The sequence below is a fragment of the Urocampus carinirostris genome, chromosome 11, assembly GCF_059441175.1.
Source record: "Urocampus carinirostris isolate Australia breed hairy pipefish chromosome 11, RoL_Ucar_1.0, whole genome shotgun sequence".
NCBI classification, from domain to species: Eukaryota; Metazoa; Chordata; class Actinopteri; order Syngnathiformes; family Syngnathidae; genus Urocampus; species Urocampus carinirostris.
The window spans coordinates 13,639,815-13,667,214 of NC_142359.1; the positions used below are offsets into that span (position 1 = coordinate 13,639,815).

Sequence of the window (27,400 nt, forward strand, 5' to 3'; positions counted from 1 at the left end):
TGACGTTTTCTCACAATTTTATTGAAAGTAAGAGGTAAGGCAGTGCCCGCAATCCGATGCTCGCTGGACGCGGGAAGCAAGTCGCTCTCGGACTCGGACTGTGATCCGAACACGGAAGTAGATCTTTTGTAGCGAGCGATGGTGGTGTCAGGGACGGAAAAACTGGTCGGTAGCCGGGGCTGGAGAGCAAAGCGTGGTCGGAAACGAGTTGTAAGCCAGGACGGGAGAGTAGACGTAGTCGGGATGAAAAATGGGTCAGAAGCCGGGACAGGAGAGCAGACGTGGTCAGGGACAAAACAGGTTGTAGCTGGAGACAAAAACAGTACAGGCGGGAGTCAGGGTCGAAAAAGGCTTGCCTTGTCCACACAGAGGTTCGCAGACGGACTGACAACCGGGGAGTAACAGGACTGGGTTTAAATAGGGACAGGGAGCCAATCAGAACCCACAGCAGTTGGCGCCCAATGAGCGGGCACAGTGATTCCCATCGGTAATCATGACATTCTGTGTCCATTTTATTTCATACCTCTGAACTTTTATGTGTTACCCGTACTTTACACGTTTTTTCATTTCAAATTGTGTTCGCCATTGTTCAGTCCAACTTTAGTCGATAATCAAAATAAGGCAATTTTAGTACCGGATTTTTTTTTTTTTTTAAATAATTAGTTTTTTTGTATTAAACCGCTCTCGTCTTGCCCATTTCAACTCTAATGCACATCGTTTCGTTCCTTATATTGTAATATTGGCGCGGTATTCTACATAGTCTGTCTTGGTGTGAGTAAATAGGTGCTGCATTGGGTTTGTAAGATGTACTATCTCTTAGTAACAGGAATTGCAATCATCAAGAGGAATTTTGTTGTCAAATTCATGAGGAAAATTCTGGATGGGCAAGTAACAATGCCCGTATCCATAGGGGTGCTGATACCAGCCTTTAAAAATCTGTACTTGCGACAGTTGCCAACATGATATTGGTCACGTTCTAGTGGCCATTTTGCAATTCGGAACTATAAATCATTTGGAATTTCATACAGTCATACATAAAGTACATAAAGGAAATCAAGCGTGTTAGGATTCGGAAGTGGTATTAGTGTGTGGTATCGGTATCTACTTCTCACGTGGTAAATAATGGTGTCACTCTGAAGAAATGGTATTAAAAATCTCATAAATTTTCATTCAATTCAAAGTGTATGTGGAAGGAGTAACTGATCAAGTCTCGTTTTGATTAAATGACTCCCATATTAGTTCAATTCAGGCTGAAAGAAAACAATCGGTTCAATCTGATTATCTAAAGTAAAGCGTTTTTATGCAATATTGATTTTCTTGAACCTAGCCCTAATGGAGAAAGTTGGATTTTTTTGGTCTCCTTGCTTATTTCCATTCATTTGAACCACTTTAACGAGGAAATTAATTTGAAAAGAGTTATTTTGCGTTTAAATGTGATTAATTTTGTCCTTTTCTTAACATACTCAAATAACTTTTCCATAAACCATTTGTCTTTTGTGTTTGTGTCTTTCGATGTATACTCGGGTAGGAGCGGGTGTGCGACAGTCCCTCTTTGTCGCCCTCCGTCGATGAAACCAACACGCCTCTGCAATCGCAGCCCAGTAGCTCCGCTTCCAGCTCGCCTGAAAGACTCGGTATGAAATCTTTATTTTAATCAAGTTTATTTGTGACGCCCTTAATCACAAGGAGTCTCAAAGGGCTGCACAGACCACAGAATATTGCAAAGCACAAACTATTATTACACCATCCCCTGATCTAAAACCTACACGAGGGCAAGGAAAAACTCAAAAATCTCAGGATTAGTTAGATAGAAAGATAGATACTTAATTCACCCCCTTAGGGAAATTCACACTTCCAGTAGTATCCTTGTGTTGAAAATAAAATAATAATAAAGTTAAGTCATGTTTATTTGTGACACACTTAGTCAGAAAGAGTCTCAAAGGGCTGCACAGACCACAGACTATAGCAAACCACAGACAACTTCCTGATCTAAGACCTACAAGAGGGCAAGGAAAAACTCCAAAACCTCATGATTAGTTAAGTCAAGTCATGTTTATTATGACGCCCTTAATCACTAAGAGTCTCAAAGGGCTGCACAGACTATTGCAAAGTACAAACTATTATTACACAATCCCCTGATCTAAAACCTACAAGAGAGCAAGGAAAAACTCAAAAACCTCAGGATTAGTTAAGTCATGTTTATTTGTGACACACTTAGTCACAAAGAGTCTCAAAGGGCTGTACAGACCACAAACTATTATGACACCATCCCCTAGTCTAAAACCTACATGATGGCAAGGAAAAACTCAAAAACCTCAACATGAGGAAAATGAAGAAACTTTTAGAAAGGACCTCACATGAGGTAAATAAAAGGTTCAATTTTGAATAACACAAGTTTGAAATTACATTTAAGTCAGTGACATGAAGTGAGGTTTCTGTCTGGTGAGCCACCGTTAGATTTACGAATAAATTAACCCATCTTATTAAATAATTATTAGACAGCAATATATAAACATAACCATGAAAAAATATAAAACACGATACATACTAATTGTGTAAATCATATTCAGAATGTGAAAATTCAGTGATTTTGTAAAAGAAATTCCAAAAATGGTAATGTTAAATAGGAAATGACTTTATCACTAAAAAAATACAACAATTCAGTATGGCATATTTTTAATTTCCAAGATGACAGATGAGGCTATACCGCTACATGCGCGACGGTTTTATTTTATTCAACGCGGAAACCTGGCTCAAGCCAAGGACACCCGATGCTAGCGCACAGCTAGCTGGCCGCTCTCTTAATTTCTTTTTAAGACTGAAAACTACTACTACTACTGCTACTTTGCTGATTTTCACTTTTTGCGGGTGGTACAGGTCCCCATTAACCGCGAAAACCAAGGGATATCTGTAGTTCAGGATCATCGTTTGAGTTTAAAATGGATTCAAAACTTTGGTGGGTGCCATCAATTACTGGCAGTTTCTCGCCTTTCACAGACCGGACTGGAAGCTGCCCCTTGTAAATAACAACTTAATCACCGACACTGACTATTGTCTCCCCTCTTTAGGCTTGCTGTCGGCCGATGCAGATGTTGCCCTGGCTAACGTTGCAACCCCCATCAAGAAAATCTCAAAGGACAAAGGTTGGACCACACACAAACACACACAGACACATTCATGCATGTCAAGATTTTCTGCGTACTATGTACTTTCATCCAAAGCTTCAAGCATTTCCTGTTTGACATCTTACAAATCATCTTCCCTCTCTCCTGTATTTACACACATGCACACACACAAACACACACACACTCCCAAACTGATATCTCAGGATGTTCCTCCACTCTTATTGATCACCTGTCTCGGAGCCATCAATCAGACCAATGAGCATGGTTGTGCATGAGGGAAAGGCGGGCTAAGTGAATAGGGCAGGGCTAAAAGGGGTTAAGGGTCGGGCCACTAAAAGCATGCAGGGCCTCTCCCATTATTTACCATCCTGGGAAATGTGTTCCCCGATTCCAGACTGAAGATCCTGAAGGTATTCCCAAATTGTAAAACGTGCAAAATTTGAGGGAATAGTACAGTGATGTTTCTACATACAAAGGTTTCAGGTCACAAAGTACCTGAACGGGAAAATATTTCCTCGAGTTACGAATACTGCCTCTATTTACGAAGTCCAAAATACAGTAGACGCCTCCCCACTTACAAACGAGATAAGTTCCGGACGATCGTTCGTAAGTTGAATTTGTTCGTAAGTTGCTTCAGTGCTATATTTTGTATGGAATGTATGTTTAAGGTTTATATAAGTATGTTTTAGGCTTGTATAAGTAACCTGTATTGTTTTGTACCAAAAATACATTTTCATAAAATAATATGCTCTATAAAGATAAATAAAGTTAAGTTTAACTTACTTTTGGAAGATAAGCTCCAGGAGGTCCTCCTCTGTGTTAGATTGGCCGAATAAAAGCGATCCAACCATTTTCTCAACCGCATCAAGCTTTCCTATTCCACTTTCATTTCAAAAGAAATGGCTCGTCTCTTCTTTACACTTTACACCAACCATATAGAATGGATGCACGAGATATTGAACAATAAAAATGTTCTTGCGCATTGGAGCTACAGTATAGAATCTTTACATACGAACTAGGAAGATAAATCGGATTTCTTCTTCGGGGTGAATGCTGTGTGACCTCTGACAGCGCCACCACACCCCGGTAGTGGCGGAAAGAAGAACTACAGTACTGTCCTGTACTCGGAAAATGTGCACACAAGACAAAATCTAACTTACAGCAATGTCCGGATGTTTTTCGACATCCCGAAAAAAAATGTTCATATGTACTGTTGTTCGTAACTCGAATGTTCGTAAGTAGGGGAGCGTCTGTACAAATAAACAGTCGTAAAACTAGCCCTCCCCTTTCGATTGACACCATTTCCATGATGAGGGTTTGTTCATGCTAGTTTAATTCAGGACCTAAGCACCAAGTTATGTTAAACTTGTGTCTTCCCTGACACCTATATTCCACCTGTCTCACTCTTACATTTACTGCTCGGTCGCCCCTGGCGGCCGTTGAAAAAATGCATAAATTAGCCGCATCGTTGCATAAGCCGCAGGGTTGAAAACTCAGGACATAATTCGAGGCTTATAGCCTGAAATTTACGGTATATACACATCCCAAAACACATACTTCAGGACTCAAAGACTATCTGTTTGGGATCGATGATCAGATACCGAATTGTTCGAGTAAAAAAACATTTTTTTTCACATACCAAGTAATGGTATTTATTTTTATAGATACCTACACATTCCAAAATGACCAAAATATTAAGAAAACGTGTACTTAAACATTGATTATTTAAATGAGTACTTTTATTTGTCTACTACTCTATTTTTGAACAATAGAAACATTTCTGCTAATCAGAGCCAGAGGAACAAAAAGTAAGATCGGGGTAGTTGCCTTGCATGGCTGACGCTGCTATCGGTTAGTTAGTGTGTAAAAGGGAAAAGTGTGAAGCACATTGTAAGGCGCTTTGGGAGGTCTTCATTGACTTGAAAAGCGCTATATAAATGCAGACCGTTTGCATTTACTTAAAAAAAAAAATCATCCCGACCCAGCCCGAGTCGCCGGTATTTAAACTCAAACCCGCCCGAAACCCGACGGATTAACTTGATTTGATAACCGAGCCCGAAATAAACTCGAAGCTTTAATTTGCCGCCAAAGTAAACACAAAGCTTTACTCCGCTCTTGTGTATGTCAGCACTGAACTGTGCATTTCGGCTGAATTGCGCAGCTTGGGGTCCACTCAAATCAAGTGTGCACTTCCAGTGCAGGGCCTAAATGAAGGGTTTGGAGCGACGTGCAGAGAACGAAAGTGAAACTGAACTAAACGGCACCAAAAAGAAAATCATATTCTGCAGATTACATGCTTCAAATAGTAAAAGATTTGGACGAAAAGCAGAACGTTTGTAAACTTGTAAGCTGTTGGCAAGAAACAGAAATGACGTCTGACGTGAGGGAGGTGAAAGGAGGAAGCCGCGCGTCTTTTAATGCAACACCGTGGAGGAAGATTATGATTAAGTGATTTGGAGTAAAACTGATAGTTTGGTAAGCATTTTCTTTATCTAAATTATTACTTGAGTAAAAGTAAGTGTATGCTGTGTAGATCTTCTACAAAGGGAATGGAAGAAAAAAAAGAAAAGGAGAGAGAGGAAGAGAGAGGGTGAGAGAAATGGACTGTGAGAAAAAGAGAGAGCGTGAGAGAGAGAGGGAGAGAGAGAGACCTTGAGAAAGTGAGAGGGACCATGAGAGAGAGAGAGACCAAGAGAAAGAGAGACTATGAGAAAAAGGGAGAGAGAGAGAGAACATAAGAAAGAGAGAGAGACCGTGAGAAAGTGAGAGGGACCATGAGAGAAGAGACCAAGAGAAAGAGAGAGAGACTATGAGAAAGAAAGAGAGAGAGACCACAAGAAGGAGAGAGAGAGAGAGAGACCGTGAGAAAGTGAGAGGGACCATGAGAGAGAGAGAGACCAAGAGAAAAAGAGAGAGACTATGAGAAAGGAGAGAGAGAGAGAGACCGAGAGAGAACATAAGAGAGAGAGAGAGAGTGAGATAGAGAGATGGAGAGAAAGTGAGAGGGACCATGAGAGAGAGAGAGACCAAGAGAAAGTGAGAGGGACTATGAGAGAGAGAGAGAGAGAGAGACTATGAGAAAGAGGGAGAGGGAGAGACCAAGAGAAAAGAGGGAGAAAGAGAGAGATACCAAGAGAAAGAAGGGGGGAGAGAGAGACCACGAGGAGGAGAGAGAGAGACCGTGAGATAGACAGAGAGAGACAGAGAGAGAGAGAGACAGAGAGAGAGAGAGAGAAAAGCCCGACTTTATGATTGACATTTTAAGCTCGAACCGAGTTGGGTTTGGGTGCGGTCCCAAGATTTTACCTCTAACAGTAAATAACAAATTATCATGTTATTACTGTTTTTACCATGTTGATGCTTGAAAGTAAGGTTAAATAGACTCAGTCGACCACTAAAACATTTTTTTTTACTAGAAAATCACAATAACTCCTGCAATCAAGCTAATGGATCGGGCTGGGTCGGGCTTTATTATCCGCGGGCCTGGGTTAGTTTTTTGGAGGCCCGATCTTCCCTCCAAGAGAAGATAAGCGCACGTGGCGGGGGAAGAAAGGTACGGATGAAGCGGCGGATAAGAGATTAACACGTGCGCGCGGAGTGCATCCTCGTCACCGTTAATTTCACAGCAGAGTTAACTCAGTTGTCAGTTTGTTAGGCATTAAAGGCTGAGCGCACACTGCGAAGCAATCGCAATCAACACACAAGCATTTCCATTTCGGGGGTCTTTAAATCCCTTGCCAATTAGTAGCCCACGTGACTTTGTGAATACTAATCAGAAACGCACGTCAATTGTAATTGAGCCCCGTGATGCCGCCTCATTGATTTTTACACTTTGCTAAGCGGCCAGTCTTCAACTTTGTGTGTCTTGGAGGGAAAACTTCACTTTATTTGTTCAACTGTCAAATATGGAATAATAATCCCCCTTAAACTTCACCTTTTTGAAGAACCGAGCCCCAAGCAAGCCTGGAATTTAATATACTAATCGTGAGGACTCGGGAGAAGGAGAGGAGAGGAGATGCATGATCACAAATTAAAACCTGTCTTTTGAAACAAGACTGTGTAAACATTTACATCTTTTATATTCCTTTCATATTTTACATTGACCGTCAATTTTCCATCATTTAAAAGTTGACAAGAAAATTTGAAGGCCATAAAACACAGCATCAGTACACCCTTGACAATCTAGTGCAGCACTTTTAGAGCGAGAGAGGCAGAGAGACAAAGAACAATGACGGGTGGATAGTAGAGACAGGAGTTTCTTTGAATTGACATTGCAAATGTTGAGTACAGTACGTGTTGAGATGAGGCGACTTCCGTTTTTTTAGCGGACCACAGTCTCTCGTGGCTAAAACTACTCACGGCTTTGAAGCTCCTCAGCGCGTTGGGATTTTAGCATTTTGTCTCTTTTTCTCTCTCTCTTTTGTCTGTCGTTTTCTCTTCTTTTTCTGTCTCCCTCTGATTTTTTTCCTTCTCCCCCCTTCGCGCTTTCTTTCTCTATTGTTCTCTCTCTCCTTTCTTTCTTTGTCCCTCTTATCCCTTTAACTTCCTTTCTCTGCATCTCATCTCTCTTTGACTTCCTCCCGATCTTCTCTATCCTTTTCTTTCTCTCATCTGTCCCTTTTTTCTCTCTTTTTCTTTTTTTTCTGCCTTTCTCCCTTTCTTTCTCGCTCTACATCGATTTCTCTCTCGCTATCTTTTTTCTTTTATTCCTTTTCTCTTTCTTCCTCTCTATACTTTTGTCATAATCCCTTTCACTTTCTCTCTCTCCCTCTTTTTTCCTTTCTCATTCTTTCTTCCTCTTTAATCTGCCCTCGTGCTCAAATGAATTGGACACCCAAGTTATTGCACATTAAATAGGTCACTATTGTATGTTTTGCCCTGATAAAGTTAAGTTTGAATTCACCATAACTTTTAGGTTTTCTTTTATATTTTTTTGTATGTTTACACGTGACTATAGCACTATAGTACCAAAAAAACATGTTCACCTTATTGCATGCAGAAGACGAATCTTTGCTGGGACAAGCTCTCCCCGCCGGCTTTCCTGCCCCCTTCCTATTCGGCGACAGCCTCTCATCCGTGGAGACACTCCTCACTAACATCCAGGTGCCACCACGCTGTTCCTGCCATCTTTTTTTTTTTTCGCGCCACACGCCTGGGGGGGAAAAAAACAACCTATGTGTATATATTGCAGGGCCTCCTAAAGGTGGCGGTGGAGAACGCCCGCGTGCAGGACAAGCAGATCCAGGCGGAGAAGAGGGAACTCAAGATGGAACTCTACCGGGAACGGGAGATGAGAGAAAGCCTGGAGCGGCAACTCACGTCGGAGCTGCAGAGTCGAGGTTTTCATTTTTTACTTTAAGGTTTCATACGGGTGTTTGAAATCCTTGAATTTTAATGTTGTATTTTCAAGGGTTGAAAAGTCCTTGTAAAACCTTGAAATTGTTGCCATGCGTCTTAACAAGTCTGCTTAAAAATGACGCCAACACTGCTTTGCCATTTTATTCCTTCTTCTCTTTTCATTAGTTTGTACGGCATTGTCTTATGACGCGTCACTGCCCCCTACAGGCCGCGCCCAAGAGGACCGGTGCATGCTCCACCGAAACAGGGCACTAGGAAATGTAGATTAGTCCAATGATTACGTATCAAGTATGGAGATTTATTATAGGCCATGCAAAAAAATGAAGGTAGGGTTTTCCAGTCTTAAATTAAACTGGGAAGAACTTCCTGCAACTGAAAATGTAAGCTGCATATTTACCTAGCACCTATATGCAGAGACTTGTCTCAAAAACAAATATATTCTCAATTTACTCTCATCTCATCTCATCTCATCTCATTAGCTACACCGCTTATCATCAGTTGGGTCGCGGGGTGCTGGAGCCCATTCCAGCAATCATCGGGCAGTGGGCAGGGGACACCCTGAACTGGTTGCCAGCCAATCGCAGGGCACACGGGGACAGACAACTCACTCGCTCATACACACCTAGGGACAATTTGGACCGGCCAATTCACATGAAATGCATGTTTTTGGAATGTGGGAGGAAACCGGAGTGCCCGGAGGAAACCCACGCAAGCACGGGGAGAACATACAAACTCCGCACAGGAAGTCTGGAGCTGGATTTGAACCCACGCAGGAGGTTCCCAAGACATGAACTGTGCCGCACATGCACTAACCACTGCGCCGCCGTGCTGCCCTCTCAATTTACTCAAGATCTAAAAATCACATTTCTTAAAAAATGCACACGCAACATTGACAATCACATATGTAAATCACAGATATAATTGGAGCTCTGCGAAATGCACGATTCATACCGGATTTCTTCTTTAAATGGTACTGGAGAAATTGAAAAATTGGCTTTGAAAGTCCTTAAATAACGCCATGGTAAAAGGTGTACAAACCCTGTAGAGTGCAGAGGGAGAAATATCAATCCCTGACAGCCCACTCCTCCACTTTCAGCCTCCATCCAGAAACGCCTGAAGAAGGAGAAGAAGGCCAAGAGGAAGCTGCAGGAGGCACTGGAATTCCAGTCCAAGCGGAGGGAACTGGGGGACCACGCCCTCAAATGCTCGTCCTCGTCTTCGCCCGAGCCGCTGCACGCCAGCCACGATGACGGCGCAGGTGAGTGGATTTTGACTCCATTTTAATTACTTTCATCAAGCTCTCAGCAGACAAAAACAATCTAATTTCAGTGTTTTTGTTTATGCATTGTGGTGCCCCGGGGCCCGTTTTGTGCCCACTGACAATTACATTGACAAGGAAACTTGCTCCAAATGTCTTAAACATTGTACCTTTTCAAACTCGTTTGCAGACCGCACAGTAAAACTAGGATCAGCTGATTTTTATAGCCATTAATGGTATTGAATGAGTTAGGGTTGCATTAAATTCAAGTGAAGTCAAGTCATGTTTATTTGTATAGCTCTTAATCACAAAGAGTCTCAAAGGGCTGCACAGGTCAAAGACTATTGCAAACTATCCAGGTTAGCTAGAATCGGGGCAATGTGATCAAACTTGTGTTAGTTAAAAGCCTCGCTGCAGCATTTTGTACCAGCTGAAGGCTCTTGATTTTGGACTTCGGCAGACGGGAGAGTAGTGCATTGCAGTAATCGAGATGGGAAGTAACAAAACGCGTGAATTATAATTTCCACTTCTGACTGAGACAGGATAGCAATGTTGCAAAGATGGGAGAAATCTGTTCTAGTAATATTCTTCACCTGTGTTTGAAGGGACAGATCGGGGTCAAATATGACACCTAAATTTTTGACTGAGTCACTCTGGGTGATATTACATTTGTCAATGTTCAGAGCAGTTTTTGAGAACAAGTCACGGCATTTAGATGGACCAATAACTAACATTTCGGTCTTTTCAGAATTAAGCGCAAGAAGTTGAGTGGCATCCATTCTTTTATCTCAGTGAGGCGGGCCTCCAAATTTCCACAGTTTAGTGTGGCAGATTCCTCCATCGGAAGATATAGTTGAGTGTCATCTGCGTAGCAATGGACACTGATATAAAACTTAACGAATAATATCACCTAATGGAAGCATGTAAATGCTGAAAAGAAGGGGGCCAAGTACTGAACCCTGCGGAACACCACAGGTAACACTAAAGGGCTCAGATGTAATTTCACCATATTTAACACAGTGCGTCCTACCTGAGAGGTAGGATCTGAACCATAAGAGGACGGTTCCTGAGAGACCAATCCATACAACAGAAACTTAATTCATAGAACATAACCTAACATTCGGAAACCTTGTTTCACCGCTAGAATAGTCTCATAAAAGATTACTGTATGAATTATCATTTCATTGTACTTATGCATTGCCAATTATTATTCACTGTATTTTGTCGCATATAAGGCGCACTGGATTATAAGGCGCACCTGCAAATTTCTGGCAGATATTTGGTTTTTAAATGTGCCTTATAGTCCGGGAAATACCGTAATATATTTGTATAAAATGATTATAAGCTAGCAATTTAATAAGCTATTTAGGGTTTGGTTTGAAAACGAAATGAAGAATGGAAGGAGTAATAAAAAAATTAAAATGAATCACATTGTTACAACTGTCCACCAACAGTGTTACAACCGTACCCGGCAGTATCTTTCCACCTTAGAGACTATCACAGACCTTTGGAGCTACCTGGCATTCTACTGTTCATGTCTATTCCTAAAAGAGAAATTAAGTTAGCATGTATAAAAGTGGAAGCGGAATACCACAACAGATCATAAAATGGGGAGGGAGAAACCAAAATGTATTACAACTGTACCCGGTCTCCCCACCCTCCAGAAACCAAAACCCTTGTAATAGGCTGGACAACAGAAAGAGAAGAAAAAAGGTGCAGTTTGGATTCTGTGAGTCTCCGTAGTTTGTATACTCTGCTTTGTAGTACTTGATTTTTCGATTGCACTACACAACACAGCGACGTCTAGTGGCCATTTATTACACAGTGTCTCTTTAAGAAATCTCTGTCGTCATTCTACCACGTTTGTCTCACGCAGACGCAGCGTCCGACCAGCATGATGAAATGAACGGGAACCAGGAAGACAATGGAGTGCAAGGTACTAACACACACATCTGAATGCCTTAAAAGGGGCACCCAAACCAGGGGGGAACCTGTATCTTACCATATTTGGCTCTTTTTATGAAACCATACAAATTTCATCCTTCTCGTTCCAATCCGGATTTGCCCTTTGCAGAGTTAGCACGTGCAAAGGCAAAGTAACACTTATAGTAAAGTCAGTTCGGTCCAGTATACAGTATAAAGAGCAGTTTCTACTACAGTTTACAGTCGAGGTTTCACTCCAACAGATCCCGCTATGGATTTCTTTATATGGAAGATCATCAAATAATGTATTTTCATGTCAAGTCAAGTCATTTTTATTTTTGCCGCCCTTAATCACAAAATGTCTCAAAGGACTGCACAGGTTACAATTACACCATCCCCTGATCTTAAACCAACATGCTGGCAACAATTTACACTGTTGAGACACTTTGATAAAAAACCCACAGAACAAACTGTAAACGCCCCAAGACGCCAGCCAAGTACAGTACGAATGTTTCTACATACGAGAGTTTCAGGTTACAGAGTACCCAGACGGAAAAATATTGCCACAGTTAAAAATTTAAGAGTACAGTTCAGTATGCACTGCTATTCACCTCTCAGAGTTTCCAGAACGTAAACAAACTGGCTATTGCTTTAAATCTGCATGACAACCCAGTGCGCATGCATGCTCCCAGTATGCTGTTTGTGTCATCGTCAGAGTTCAGTTTGATTAGGAGGATTTCCAGCAAGATAGCAGGGGAGAAGGACGCAGCCCAAATTGAAGACATTTCTCGTAATTTGTGGGAAGGAATCACCCGGAAAAGTCTAGATAAGTTGGGCTATCGCTCAATTGCCTCACACATTTCTGACGGATAGTCAAAAGCAGACGTCATTGATCAGTTTTTCAATAAATGCGAGGTCAAAAGGTAAATGAATATTTAATCATTTTCATTATTCTTAATTTTTTTACATTATGTGCCTCTCATTTTATGTTCAATGTGCAGTAATCCAATTTACAACATGTATTCGTTTCATTGTACTATTCTCTTTTATTAATTTAAAAAAATACATACTGTACTTTTGCAGTTCTTGGAACGGAGGAGCAGATTTACCTACAAAATACTCTTCTATTTAAGAAATTTTCAGGTTACAAAGCTACTCCCAGAACGAATTTAATTTTTAATTAGAGGTACCACTGTACTCAGATCAATTTGATTGGGTGAGTGACAGGAGTGGGCAGATCTTTGCACACATGGCGCACTTCCTTTTCTCTCGCACGTGCCCACTGCACTGAAGGGATATACCGTACAGCGGGAATCTTTTCGTTTGCAGTATTTTGTGACAGTTTATAGAAAACAACTGCTAGCACCTTGTTCTGAAACCATTATTTATGAAAGAAATAAAGGTCAAAATGAGCCTCAAAGATCTTAAATAACTGGGAGGGAGACAGGTTTAGAGTGGTATATTTGTTGATATGGGACGCAGGCTCTGGCATTATTATTATTTCATAAATGTTATCAAATCCTGTAACGACATACAGAGAAATAGAATGGGCTGAAAAATAAACTTTTGTCTGGAGAGCAGGTTCGGCGGTTTTGCTGGAATTTGTCTTGAATGATATGGTGTGGCTCTCTCCTCCAAAAGGAAAATGTTTTTATATATTTTGCTATTACGTTTCTTTGGGTCAAAAAAAAATCCCCGAACAGCGACAGACTGCTGTCACAGTCTTGTTCCATGGACAGACTGAGGAGATAATTTCTTCCTCATGCAATGAGGCTCTTTAACTCCACCCGGGGGAGTAAAAGCCCACATTAAACCCCAACCACACATTTGCATATTAACCTATTTTTATTACAATGTGTATTTTTCGTAACACCATTTAAATGCTCTTTATTAACACGTTATATTGGGTATTTTTGTATTCTATAGCTTTTAATTTATTTTTTAACACAAGGATACTGCTGGAAGTGTGAATTTCCCTTCAGGGATGAATAAAGTATCTATCTATCTATCTAAAGAAAAACTTTACTTGCACTATTTGGAGTATCAGCACAGTTTTGATCTCTTTTTGAAGATGTAGCTGTTTAGGCGTTGTAGGTATTATTATGTGCGTGCAGTCCTTCCACCAGCCATGCTCAGTCCTGCCTGACATTGAGAAGCTTGATTTTCAAACGCCGCATGGGTTTAAAAGCGCGTCTGTTTCTGCGCCAGTTTGATCTTCGCTTGGTTGAGACAACAAAGTCTAATTAGCTCTCTCTCCTCTTTAGACCCCTTTTTCATCCCCACACTTTGCACGTACACACATTGGCAAACCCACCTGATTTCATTAATGCCGATTGGCCCAGTAGGACCGGTTTGCTGCTGCACGCACGCGCACATACGTCGCCACCGTAAAAAGCGTTTTGCACCTACAGCGATTCGGATCGGGAACGCACGTGTCTCGAGATGCTCCCTCGCCTCTCACCTTCCGTAGGCGTAATTAACGAGCTCGGAGAAAAGTGCTGAACACAAAGAAAGATGTGGCGTCAGGATCCGAGAAGATGCGGCAAGGAAGAGGAGCTTTTATGGGAAAACGCGCCGGCGGAGAGGTGGCGGAGGCCGAGGAAGAGGAGTTAAAGGAGGGCGGGCCGAGGAGCTTGAAAAATGTGACCTCCTTGCCGGGGCCCGCTGACATTTACGGCAACCCACTGATAGACTTTAACAAGGCGGGTCAGAGCCATTTTTTTACCTGGGCGACACACAATGTGAGCACAACATCTACTAGAGACGATTAGGAGGTGTGACAGTAAAGAAACCAGACGTAATACCGAAAAAAAACCACGAAAAATACTCTTATAATCGACACCAGTGTTTCTAAACTGTTGGGTCGGGAGCCTAGAGTGGGTCACAGACCACATTTCAGCAGGGCCCTGGCAAAATAGTGGTAACAAGAAGAAATAAAAGAGGTACAATTACACAGTAGATGGGGATAATGCCCTGCTCGATCTCTTCTTTCTGTTCAGCCAATTGGCCCTGTCCTAATACTTTATTATATACTTTTTGTTTACGTTTATATTTAAGTTAACACTCAAAAACCGGTGAGAAAACATCAATTGATTTTGAACCTGCAAGGAGGACCAGGAAACCAGCTTTCAGATAAGAGAATTCCAACCTGTCCTAAAGCCCCCTCTCGTTATTTAGTCTTCCACATTACAAAAAAACAGATCAGCCCTCAAGGGTCTGGAATTCAAAGAACAGCAACATAATTGGCCGATCGCAACAATGACCTAATAGTCAAACAAATCACATGGTGTCAAAATAAGGAACTGACATCCTATGAAATCTCGTTTGCATTAAAAATTGAATACTTATGAGTTTTATAATATTTTGTCTGCAACGCTCGCAGCTCCACAGTGCAAAAAAATATCTTGTTATAAACTATAAAAGAATAAAAAACAAAAAAGAAATTAACTACTCAAAATGACTTAAATTAACGACGAAAATTTAATTGTAAACACTTCACAGGGTTCGTACAGATGCTTGAAATCCTCGAAAATGCTTGAATTATTATTATAATGTTGTGTTTTCAAGTATTGACCATTTCTTACATCCGGGTAAAGTTCTTGTAATGCTTGAAATTGTTATAATAATAATAATAATAATAATTTCCTTGTATTGTCATTCTGTGTAACAATGTACACAGAACGAAATGTCGATTGCACCTGACCCGTTGTAGCGAGCCGATGCAGCCGCAGCCAACAGAGGGCGCCGCCGACCACTTTTTAAGTCTTAGGAATGACTCGGCCGGGGCGCGAACCACCGACCTCCCAGTCTCAAAGCGGGCGCCTTACCATCTAGGCTACTGAGCTGGTGCCATATTTCTCAACAATTCTTAAATATGACACCGACACTGCTTTCTAGTGGCTTTGCCAATGCATTCAAATGGTAAATGGTCCGACCTCCCAAAGCGCTTTACAATGTGCTTCACATTTACCCATTCACACACACACTCACACACCAATAGGGAGTCAGCCATTGGGGGCATTAGGGATTCAATGTCTTGCCCAAGGACACTCCGACATATAACATGGAGGAGCCGGGAATCGAACCTGTGACCTCTTAATCCCAAGACGAGCGCTCTACCTCCAGAGTTAATGCCACCCATTTTTTCTTCCCTCGTGACTAACTGCGGCTTGCATTAGTTTGTGTAGCGTTATCCTATAAAGCGACATTACCCCCAACGGGTCGTGCCCAAAATAACAAGTCTATGCTACACCTAAACAGGGCACTATGAAATGTATACTAGCGCAAGGATTACGCATCAATTATGGACGTCATGCAAAAAAATTAAGGTAGTGTTTCCCTGTGGAAAATTGTAATGGGAAAAACTTACTGCAACTGAAAATGAAGTTTTCATATTACTGTCATTTTTAACCAACACCCACATGAAGGTGAGATTTGTTTCAAAATATATTCGTAATTTACTTGATAAATGCACATGCAAGATGAAAAATCACATGTTAATTGCAGATATAGTTGTGGCTCTTCAAAAGATAGATAGATAGATAGATACTTTATTCATCCCCGAAGGGAAATTCACATTTCCAGCAGCATCCCTGAGCTGAGAACAATACAATAATAAAGCAAAAAGAATACAATATACAAATACCCAGTGTGACGTGCAAATGCCTACTGTAGCGTGTTATATAGAATAACTAAATAGTGCTACACAGAATACATATTGCAATAAGATTCGGTAATATGCAATGTAGGTGGTGTGGTTGCTTTGAGACTGGGAGGTCGGTGGTTCGCGCCCCGGCCGAGTCATTCCTAAGACTTAAAAAGTGGTCAGCGGCGCCCTCTGTTGGCTGCATCGGCTCGCTACAACGGGTCAGGTGCAATCGACATTTCGTTCTGTGTACATTGTTACACAGAATGACAATACAAGGAAATTATTATTATTATTATTATTATTATTATTAATGTGGGCTTTTACTCTGCCGGGTAGAGTTATAGAGCCTCATGGCATGAGGAAGAAAAGATCTCTTCAGTCTGTCCGTAGTACAAAACAGTGACAGCAGTCTGTCGCTGAAACTGCTCTTCTGTCTGGAGATAATAGTAATAAAGACATGATTCACACCAGATATCTTCTTTAAGGGTACTGGGAAAATTGGCTTTAAAGGTCCCTAAAATATGCTTGGATTTAACCATGAAAGGGCAGACAATCCCCAAGTTCAAAACATATTCAGTTTTCCTGCATGTCACAACACAAACTGGGGGATGTTGGCCCACCATAGTCCCCTGGGTCATTGTTTTGACACTATCGATGCAGAAGATCAAGAATATTTGCATGAAGGCATGGAGTTGCTTACCATTGAGACTTTTACTATCATGCCCAAAGAATTGCTGCATCCAACCCAATTTCCGCAAGATGTCAGGAGAACAGGTCAGAATAAAAATAACCTGACTGGAACAGATAGAGGACGGGAGGTGGGGTGAGAAATGTGAGGGCTGCTCGTATGCTAAAAACTGTGTGTGTTTGTGTGAGAGACGATAGGGGGGCTTGTTAAAAATAGCGAAAGGCAGCAGATCAGAGGGACGAAGAGGAGTCGCAAACCAGTCTTTTCCGAACGGATGTCCTGTCGGATGGAAGAGGAAAAGAAAGGGGGACGGCATTATGGACTCCGCTATGCAGAAAATGTAAACAATTTGCAACGTTAGCAGAAAACAATGACACCGCAGGGGGAAAGGAAGGCAAATGTGTTTTTGTGTGTGTGCGAGGATGCAAAGTGAGACATAAAGGGAGAGGACTCATACAACATACAATTAACCCCAGTTTGAAATGTTAGATCTACTTGGTACCTGATGTGTGGACAAGCTCATGTCCAGGGTGCTTGAAGTACTTGAAAATGATTCTATGTGGGGTTTTTTTTCAAAGATTGAAAAGTGCTTGAATTGGGGTGAAGGCTTGTATCTGCTTGAAATAGTCTGCTTTAAATTGACATTGACACTGATCGGGCGGCATCGTTTTGCCATTGCGTTTCTTCCTATTTCGTGAGTAGCGGCAGCTGGCATTATTTTGTATGGCATTGTCCTATAAGCAGTCATTGAAATGTGTATTACAGCAGGAATCAATTATGGACATTTATTATGGGCCATGCAAAAAATAAAGGTAGCGTTTCCTAGTTATAAGTACTACCTGTAACAGAAAATGGAAGCTACATATTACTGTCATTTTACCCAACACATATATGGGGAAATATTTGTCTCAAAAACAAATATATTCGGGATTTACTCAAGACCTTAGAATCAAATCTTGATAAATGCAACTACAAGATTAAAAATCGCAAATGTAAATCGCAGATGTATTTGTGGCTGTTATATACATGATTCACACAGGGTAGATTTCTTTTAATTGTTCTGGAGAAATTGGAATATTTCATGTATTTTTCCTATAATAAATGTTGTATATATATATACATATATAATATATACATAGACGTTGCCCTACTTACGGACGATAGTTCATAAGTTGAATTTATGTATTTACATATTTATATAACCATTTTTTTAATCTTGTATAGGTAACCTGTATTGTTTTGTACTAAAAAAATAAAAATTTCATAAAATAATATGCTCTATAAAGATAGTTAAGTTTAACTTACTTTTGGAAGATGAGCCTTAAGAATTGGGCAACTTCCTCCTCAGTGGTAGAACGTGGCTGAAAAAAAAACGATCCGCCCATTTACTCAACCGCATCAAGCTTCCTTATTCCACTTTTTTTTCAACAGAAACCGCTCGCCTCTTCTTTACACTTTACACCAACCATATTGATTGGATGCACGAGAAATAAAACAATAAAAGTAACAAAGTCCTTAGCGCGCTGGAGATACAGTATAGAATGTTTACACACGAACTAAGAAGTAGAAGCTGGATTTCTTTTTTGGGGTGGATGTCGGGTGACCTCTCACAGCGCCACCACACCCCGATAGCGGCGGAAAGAAGCACCACAGTACTGTCCTGTACTCTGAAGTAGGTTTAGATCAAGGGATGTAATATTGGTCTGTGCCATCCTTTGAGAATCTTTGTGATGAAGGGCCATACAAAAAAATGTGACTTGTCTTAGACTAAGTTGTTGTTTTTTTTTACCACAAGGACGCGTTAAATAATACACAGTCCTTTTAAGCAATTTAGCTATTACTACAAGCATAAACATTGAAATAGGTGCATTCAAAACTTTCAAATTCAGACAGATCATTTATCAACACATTGACACGTACTCAAAATGAACAATTGTTTGACTGATTGTTTTGTTTTACCTTTGAACCAGAATCTCGTGCTTTCCTGAAGACCACCATCATGTTCTAGAGCCCACCATGGCCACCTCTTTCCTCGCTGGGTGCAACTTTTATCAAATCTTGTGGTGTGCGCTCTCTTCAGGCCCACCTTGGCATCATCAAAAAGAAGAAGGAAAAAATCATTCCTCTTTGCTTCACGCCGTTTCCTACCCGTTTATTTTTTGTTCCGGTGCGGAGATGCGATGGACAAACGTCAGGGCTGCGTCGACCCAAATATGAGCTCATTGGATTTACGCACGCTGAAGTGTTGGATCGGGCAGAATTGTATGTTCACTTCGTTGGCTGGCCCACTCTAACTGTTGGACGAGAATCAGCTCGCTCGGGAATGGACTGTTTAAAAAAAGAAAAAGAAGAAAAACTATCTGGAATTTCGAAGTCCGAGAGGTCTTTTTTTTCTCCTAAAAAGCAACGGATGGAAAATCACTTTACCTTGAACACAACCTACCAGTACACCACCTCCTTGTCTTTGACTCAACGAGATGTTTTTTTTTTAATCACTTTAAAAGACATTCGGAAAAAAAAAAAACTTTTTAATACAACCAAGTCATTTTGAGATCATTATATCATCAAACTGAGCTGAGAATAGTTGTTTGCCGCGTGAGTTTGAGTGAGTAGCACTTATCAACTTTTTCCTTATTTGCCCAGCGGGTGAGCAAATGAAGTGCTCCCAAGCTCCATTAGAGGTAAAATCTTAAACCCTAAAATGTCAATCATTACATTCGGGTTCAGGCCGGTTCGGGCATTTCACTTGCTGACTTTTTCTTTCAAATGATCCACCTGTCATTGTTTTTGTTTCTTTTTCTTTGTGTGGGGACTGAATCAATCTTGCTGATCCGCGTATCTGAATCAATCTCGTGGATCCGCGCGACACACAGAAAAATAAACTACGGGTGGATAATTTTAAAGAAAAAGTCAGCAAGTGAGAAGCCCGACCGGGCCCTCACATACAAGATATGAAAATTTGGGGCTCAGTCCCGCAAATCAAGTTAATATGTCGGGCTTGGGCTGGTTCGGGCTTCAATACCCGCCAGCCCGGCTCGGGCTGTATTTTTTTAGGCCCGATCTTACCGCTACCACTTTCTAACTTGCACTTTTTGCCAGTGCGATCTATTGTGTGTTCTTTGTCTATTGCGAATGTACAGGAATGGTTTATGTGTGTAGATAGAAATGACACCTACTTGTATTTTTGGGAGGCAAGAGGGGGTTTCATTTGTTTTCCTGTTTTTGACAAGCAAATATACTGGATTGCCACGAATGGAGGATGACGTGCACTTGCTGTTCTTTACTTTTCACGGCCGCTTGTATCTCTTGCTTCCTCTCGCGCTCTATCTCCATCCCTTTGACCAAATAGTTGCTGTCACTTTTTCCATTTCCCCCTAATGGAAGCCCGCAGAGCTGAGCGATGGACGTTGAGAGGAGAAACCCCACGATGAGGAGTTATGGATAAGAGATGATGGAGAGAATGAGAAGGGATGAAGAGGTGATGGCGTGAAGGATGTGAGTAACCATGCGGGAGGAAATTAAAGGTGGATGGAAGAGCGAGGGACAAAAAACAAATGCTTCAGGGAGTCACAGTAGCCATGGCGATGTCTAGGGTCACAAAGATTTTCCAAATATGGTCGGTACTTTTATATTTCTTCTCCGTTCTGAAATTTTCTTTTGGACTATTTTGGGGAATATCTGCCAAACTGCAATTAAGACTAAAATGTGTGTATTGTTTTTCTGGACAATAGAATGCAGCATTATGGAATAGAATGAATTAGGCAAACAGGTGTTGAGAGGTTATTACATCGCAGGGACAGCCTGAGTCATAAGCAGCTCAGCTTCAGAAAACAGGTGACCTGCGATTGGTCGAAAGTTCATAAAACCACGAGCATCTACGATGTAATTTTCAGGTAACGGCAAGTGACAAAATGATTGTTTGGATTAGGAGTCTTTAATGTGCTACCCATTGGCACCAGGTATTCCCTTAAGAACACCTGACTAACTTGCGTACACTTTCTAATAGATTTTTTTTTTTCTAACTGGCATCATGTGCTACATCTAAATCAATCCAACGTTATCGGCATAGAAGCTAATGCTAAAAGTTAAACCTCTCCTGTCGTATTTCTGGCATTCATTTTTTATTGAATTTAGGGCTGAATAGGTCTGTTTGACGGAAGCAGTGGACACAAGGATTTTCTTTTCTTCACTTTTTCACTTTGATACTTCCATTATCGCCCCTTAGCCAATCATAGTTTGTGAAACTACTGACGTTTCTTGACGCCTTCATAAATGACGTTATGCCTCAGAGCCTGCAGAATTGATTATGAAGGCCTTTTGGGTAGATTTATGACTCTGGCAATAAGTAATGGATGAAATGTGATTTGTTAAATGTTTAGAAACGAAAGCTCACATCTGGAATCAGTGCTACCAGGGGAAAAGCAATGAAAGAACGCTGACAATTTGGAATTATTTAAGAAGTCCTTAAGGACAAAAATAATTATCATCAAATGAGTTTGATTTTTTTAGGACAGTAGAGAAGCCTTGCAAGCTCTGACAGCCCACCAAGTTGTCAAAAATGCATATCAAAAAGGTAGCTCTTCGCGCCAATCAGTAACAAAAAGTGGCTTTATGCTTCAAAAAGGTTGATGACCCTTGATTTTGATTTTTTTCAATACAAATGTGTTATGATTTGATGGTAGTGAATGAACCCATGTGGAGGAGCCAGGGATTGCAGGAAGATGTTCTCAAAAAGAGGGCAGTATCTATTAACAAAAATCAAAACAAAACAAAAAGTTTCAAATAAAAAAGTGGGTATTAAACGACTAACAAAACAGCAAAACAAGAAACTAAAGACAAAAACAAACTAAAGCTCAAACTAGAGACAACGTCCGGAACTGGAAATGGAAAATGCGATGATCAAAGTAACAAACCAACCTGGCTTGGTGGTGAAAATGAAACTGAGGGTGACAGAAGAACTCAAAATGACCTGACAGAGCTTGCTAAACAAATGTCCTTTTAAAAGATTCAGGATGGTTGGGCACAGGTCTACGATAATTAGACACCCCTGTGCCCAGTTCAAAACGCCAGTTGGGGCCCTCTGGTGTTGGGAGGAATGCCAGACTCCAAGTGGGTGTGTTTTTTTTTTCTTCATATTGTACAAAAAATTGGGCTCTAAATGCCATGTTTTAGACATTTTATTGTTACGAAATCCTTGACTAGCGCTTAAAGCAATTAATTTCCAAACATAAAAAGGATGCAGAAGAGATAGGTGTGATGGAGCAAAAGACGGGCACATTGCCCCATCATTAGTCTTCATCAAGGTCTTCATCTGGAAAATTAGGGTGGGAATCTCATCCCAAAACGCAGCCCAGAGATGCGAGTGTGTATGTGGGCCTGCATGTGTGAGTGTCCAACTCAGAATTTTTTTTTCCTCTGTACCAGTATTGGGAGTAACGTCTTACAGAGTAACCTGGAACGCGATTAATTTTCTCAATGACGAGTACTGTAACGCGTTATCACTAAAAAATTGTAACTCAAACGTCGTACCGACTTAGTGGATTACTCCGCTACTTGTTGAAAACAGTTCATGTATTTCAATGCCATTTAATCAGTACCTGTCCCTTCTCAATCAGGGTAGATTAATAAACCCTTTGTCTACAAGTATCACATCGCCAATCACATCATAAAATTGAAGTTGGTATGTTCATATGGCACTATAAAAAAATGGCACCGTCTCAACCAGATAATCCAAGAATTTCTCCCTACTGATATTCTCCCTACTGCATATACTCACACATCTAAGCTGTATTTACAACTATAAAGTAAAATACTGACATCAAGGGGGTCAGCCTAAATGCACAAGTTTGGTCTTGCACGTGAGGAGGAGGGCGTGGCTTATAGAGGAACAACAAAAACCATGGGGAAATCAATATGGCAAACGTAAGCACATAATTTACAGTAAAAATGTCCTGAATTTGGTTTTCTTATTCGTAAAATAATTTTTGTCTGGGAAAAAAAAGAAAAAATCTTTGAGTGGTTTGCATCCCATAGACAAAATGGATATAATTGTCTCGCCTAAGTGTTTTTGCAAGCTTTCAAGATTATAAGAAATATGAAGACTTCACTGCATTCACAGGTTAGTGTACAAGTTTTCTTCTATTTTTTTCATCATGTGGCCTATTTTAAGTAGTTTTAGATGGTCTGCTTCAATGAGAGTATATAAGGTAATTAGTAAATGGATAGCTACTTTTGGAGTAAGGCATTTCTTTTGGGTGTCAGTAATCGGGAAGTAACTGAGTTACTTTTTTAATGACATAACTAATAACGGTAACTAATTAAAAAAAAAAAAAAAATCGTAACACGCCCAACACTGCTCCGTCCACACAAAGCTTTGTCCCTCCTCCAAACACGCCGAGTCCGAATTAACTCTCATTACTGGTAACAAAACAATTAACATGTAGAACTGTAGAGGGCGCTTAAGACCACTCTATATTTTTTACCACAAAGCAGAACAGGTAGTCATCATTTTAATGCTACTACCTTATAAGTGTCAAATTCCCCCAGAACGAAGGACAAACCCAAACTTGTAAGATCCTGAAAAGCAAAAAATGGCAGCGTGCCGTGCAAGATCTGTGTTTTCGTTCCTCCTGTCGTACGGCGCTATTCACTTGATGGATGGTGGGCGGCGACGCAAAACACCATAGCCAAGCCGCGCAGCGGGACGTACAAACATGATTATTTGTTTTCCTGGATGCAGAGACAAAGACAACTTGAGAGGGAGGTGTGATAGCGATGCCCTCCCTTTTGCCTCGCTGTCATTTCACAGCCTAAATGTGCAAAGGTCAGCTGTTATTCATGGCAGGCCCTGGGGAGTGTGTATGCGTGTGCATGTCCGTTTATGTGTGTGTATGCAAATGTTGGCCAGTGTGAACGCTTGCATGTCACACCTTTCTGCTCCAAATGCCATGAAGCCCCGCGATTAGCACATTAGTGTGTTTGTGCTCCCTTGTGCCAAGAGATTCAAAAGTGGGGAAATGGTGACAAAGGCCCGTTCAGTGTGCAAGTGTTCTTACCACTACAGCAACCGTTGGTTGGGGTTGGATCCCGTATCCACTAGGGTCATATGGGCACCATTCCCTGTAGTGTGTGTGTCTTGGGCAAGTACAGGTGGTGCCCATCCTTCGGCAGACCAACATACGTTTCCACTCAAAAGAAAAAAATGTATATTTTCATTACAAAATATGGGATGTTGTCTGTAAGTTTAGTGAAATTGGTTATCCACACTTTTGATCCTTTATTCCAGATTGTAAAAGACATCACAAGAACAAAACAGGCAATGGAGAAAAAGAGATCATGAATACATGGACAGAGTACTCCTCTAAACTCTACAACCACTGGACACAGGTAACCCTGAAGACCTTAAGAACTCCGCCCCACTGGGGAAGTGACTGCTTCCCTATCCTTAGAGAAGAATCAAAGGCAGCAATTAACTCGCTAAAGAACTGAGTCTCCAGGAACCGGCAAAATCCCATGAAAACTCGTACCAAATGGTGGTGAACTAACCATACGCATCTTGACGTACATTTGCAAAAATATCTGGCAGACAGGAAAATGGCCATCTGCAAGGAGAACATCCCTAGTAATTATACTCCCAAATAAAGGAAACCTTCAACTATGCGCAAACTAGAGAACCATCAAGTCCTGTCAGCCATGCAAGTAAAGTTATGCTCGAGGTCCTACTGAACAAACTGAAACCCGGGCTGACAACATCCTCGCCGAAGAACAGGCAGGTATAAAGGAGGGGAAAAAGCACCACAGAATAGATTTTAAATCAACACCAGAGAAACCTTTGTCACATCTTTGTGGATTTCAAGAAGGCGTTTGAGAGAGTATGGCAAGCCGCCTTGTGAGCCACTATGCAGAAGTACAACCTAGGCCAGAAACTAGTTCAGACCATTGAGCAATTGCATACTAATGTCAACATTGCAGTACTGACCAATGGTGCTAGAGCGTGGTTTCGAACCACAGTCTGTGTGAGACAAGGCTGTATTCTCTCTCCAACTTTATACAACATATTCCTGAAGAGGATCATGACCAAAGCACTGGACAACCATGAAGTTGCTTTCAGCCTTGGGGGACATAATGTCACTAACTTTCATTTTGCTGATGACTGGACGAAGCATCAACCCAGTAGGGGATAGAAATCATGCACAGTAAAAAATAAAAATAAAGTAATGACCAACAACCCCCAAGGTATCGCCACATACATTCATCAATACCCAAAAGCTTGAATTTGTCACCACATTGAAATATCTTGGAGCTCTCATCAGAAGAGGGGTCGGAATTACAAATCATGGCAAAGATTGCTCAAACCACAGCCAAACCTACCAGACTTAAACCCAACTGGAGGGACAAGAACATATCAGTGAAATCACTAGTTTCATCTTTTGTTATGTTTTAAAGCTCAAATGAGCTGCACAGAATTTGGAACACATTTTTACTTGCTGCTGCCATCTTCTGGCTTGTGTCATTGCAGCCTCTGGAAAGTTACTTATGTTGCACATGCTAGTATGTGCATTTCTTAGATGCTCTCGAATAATTTGGGGCGGGTTATCATTCTTGGGATTTAGATTCCCATTTGGACTCTACTTGAAGCAGTCATTCACCATTTTTATACTACACTAACAAAGAGAAAGAAAAACCCGTGGGGACAAGCATTACGTCGGTCTTCAGCAATCCCATCACCAAATTCCTCCTACCTACCGTGTTCTACCCTGAAGAGCTTTACCAAAATAAGATAAAAGTAGAAAGGTGTGGGAAACAAAGCATAAGGGCTCTTTAAACTCAGTTGGGTATTGTTAACACATAATTAATAAAGAAAACAGTTAACTTTCAACTTTTTTAAGGACACCTCAAACAACGCACCCCACAATTTAATTAATGTGTTGCCTGAATTGACAGTAGTTTTTCTCATTTGTGGCCAGGAGTTAACTCAGGTTTGTAATTTAGGTTAATAATGTTGATGTAATTTTGAATGTTCCTCTATTTTTCACCCGTTTTAAAGTCTAACAATATTTTTATCTTGTTTGTTTTTCTGGAAAGGCAAAAATGATTTGCTGGTGGAACAAACAGTTTTTTACAATCTTTACTGTTTTCTTTTAATAATAATTTAAAAAAAAACACCCAAAGATGTGTGCAATATTTTTACTTTGATTGTTTTATTATATGTATACGATGTAAATATTAAAACAAAACAGGCCTACACTAAATTTTGAAACCTATTAACTGTTCCCAACAGTAAACGGTATATAGCAAAACAGTAAAACAGTTTACCATGTTAATGTGTGCTCATGGAGGAGCACGTCACGGAAAATTAATTCAAGCTGTTTAATTGATTTTTCTGTAGCTAAAATGTCACAATTTATATTTGAAATGCACTCTGTATCAAGTGGCACAAACCAGCAGTTATCGGCTGAATTGTCAGGCTGCTAGCTAGCCCGCAAAACAGCTAACAATAGGAGTTTATATTTGTGTTGAGGACGTCAAAATTGCTTTTAGATACTTTTTCCGCTTCTTTGTGAAACTTTAGCAATTTTCTGATACTATTTTGGAGTGGTCAAAGTGCATTTGGCAGGTGCTGGTACCGAAAAGTGAGATAGATGGAGGTTACCTGAGAATTCGCGGTCACACAAAATGGACGACGCGGCGTTGATGGCGCATAAGATGCTTGTCCTCGTCGTTTGTCTTTGTTGAACTTTTAAACTCACTTTTGGAAGCGGTTGCCCTTTTGCAAGACTACAACTTGGGGTGAGTACACATTTTCAAAGTTCTTAGCTCTTTTGACACAGCGGTGTGCAAATGCGTTTTCAGGTATTTTTTGATAGCATTTCGAAGTGATAGTTTATTAAATTGGCCGGTTCCTATGGAGTACAGTAACACGTTTGAAGTGTTACAACTAGCTCCCTCAGGCGGTGATACGGTTACAATACAACTGTTACAGCATAAGCCTGGAGAGGGATGGGTGCCACCAGGTTGTTCTTGCTCAAGACACCCAACAGGAAATAGTGCCCCTACGACCAGGGTTGGGTAGGTTTACTTTAACTGGATTACTTTCAATTACTTTTGGATTACTCCAATACCAAATATGCTAATAAAAGACTAAATAAACTAAATATGAATACAATTATGACTCACAACACGTGGAAAGCTTTCTCTCCTGGATTTGATCTCTTTGATATCCGCCAAAACTAACATAATATGCGACAGAAACAAAATGAAAATAAATCCAAACAGCTTGCCAACATCATTTTTGGCATTCCACGTATTCCGTTACTCCCCAAGCCTGCACAAAATTTAGTCATTTTATTTATATTTTGTTTCTTTTGTTTTTTATTAGCATATTTGGTATTGGAGTAACC

At 40.8% G+C, this 27,400-nt stretch overlaps 1 protein-coding gene and 1 long non-coding RNA gene across 3 annotated transcripts in view; one reads left to right on the plus strand and one right to left on the minus strand.

Moving 5' to 3' along the window:
- The window catches only part of LOC148356460 (dachshund homolog 2-like), a 92,151-nt gene extending 71,894 nt beyond the window's left edge, over nucleotides 1-20,257 (plus strand). For both annotated transcript variants that reach the window (XM_088348432.1, XM_088348433.1), the window contains 7 exons: nucleotides 1,529-1,634; nucleotides 3,069-3,143; nucleotides 8,125-8,228; nucleotides 8,317-8,464; nucleotides 9,580-9,741; nucleotides 11,618-11,677; nucleotides 18,971-20,257. In XM_088348432.1, coding sequence (XP_088204558.1) covers nucleotides 1,529-1,634; nucleotides 3,069-3,143; nucleotides 8,125-8,228; nucleotides 8,317-8,464; nucleotides 9,580-9,741; nucleotides 11,618-11,677; nucleotides 18,971-19,008 — 693 coding nt within the window. In that variant the 3' untranslated portion in view covers nucleotides 19,009-20,257. The remainder of the gene's footprint in view (nucleotides 1-1,528; nucleotides 1,635-3,068; nucleotides 3,144-8,124; nucleotides 8,229-8,316; nucleotides 8,465-9,579; nucleotides 9,742-11,617; nucleotides 11,678-18,970) is intronic.
- On the minus strand, nucleotides 1-27,021 carry LOC148356462 (uncharacterized). The gene is made up of 7 exons (XR_015852115.1): nucleotides 26,653-27,021; nucleotides 24,056-24,187; nucleotides 19,237-19,328; nucleotides 18,960-19,086; nucleotides 18,306-18,361; nucleotides 8,111-8,277; nucleotides 1-307 (listed from the first exon to the last, which is right to left on the minus strand). It is a non-coding gene; the product is annotated as an uncharacterized LOC148356462 (long non-coding RNA).
- Between the last annotated feature and the right edge of the window lie 379 nt (nucleotides 27,022-27,400).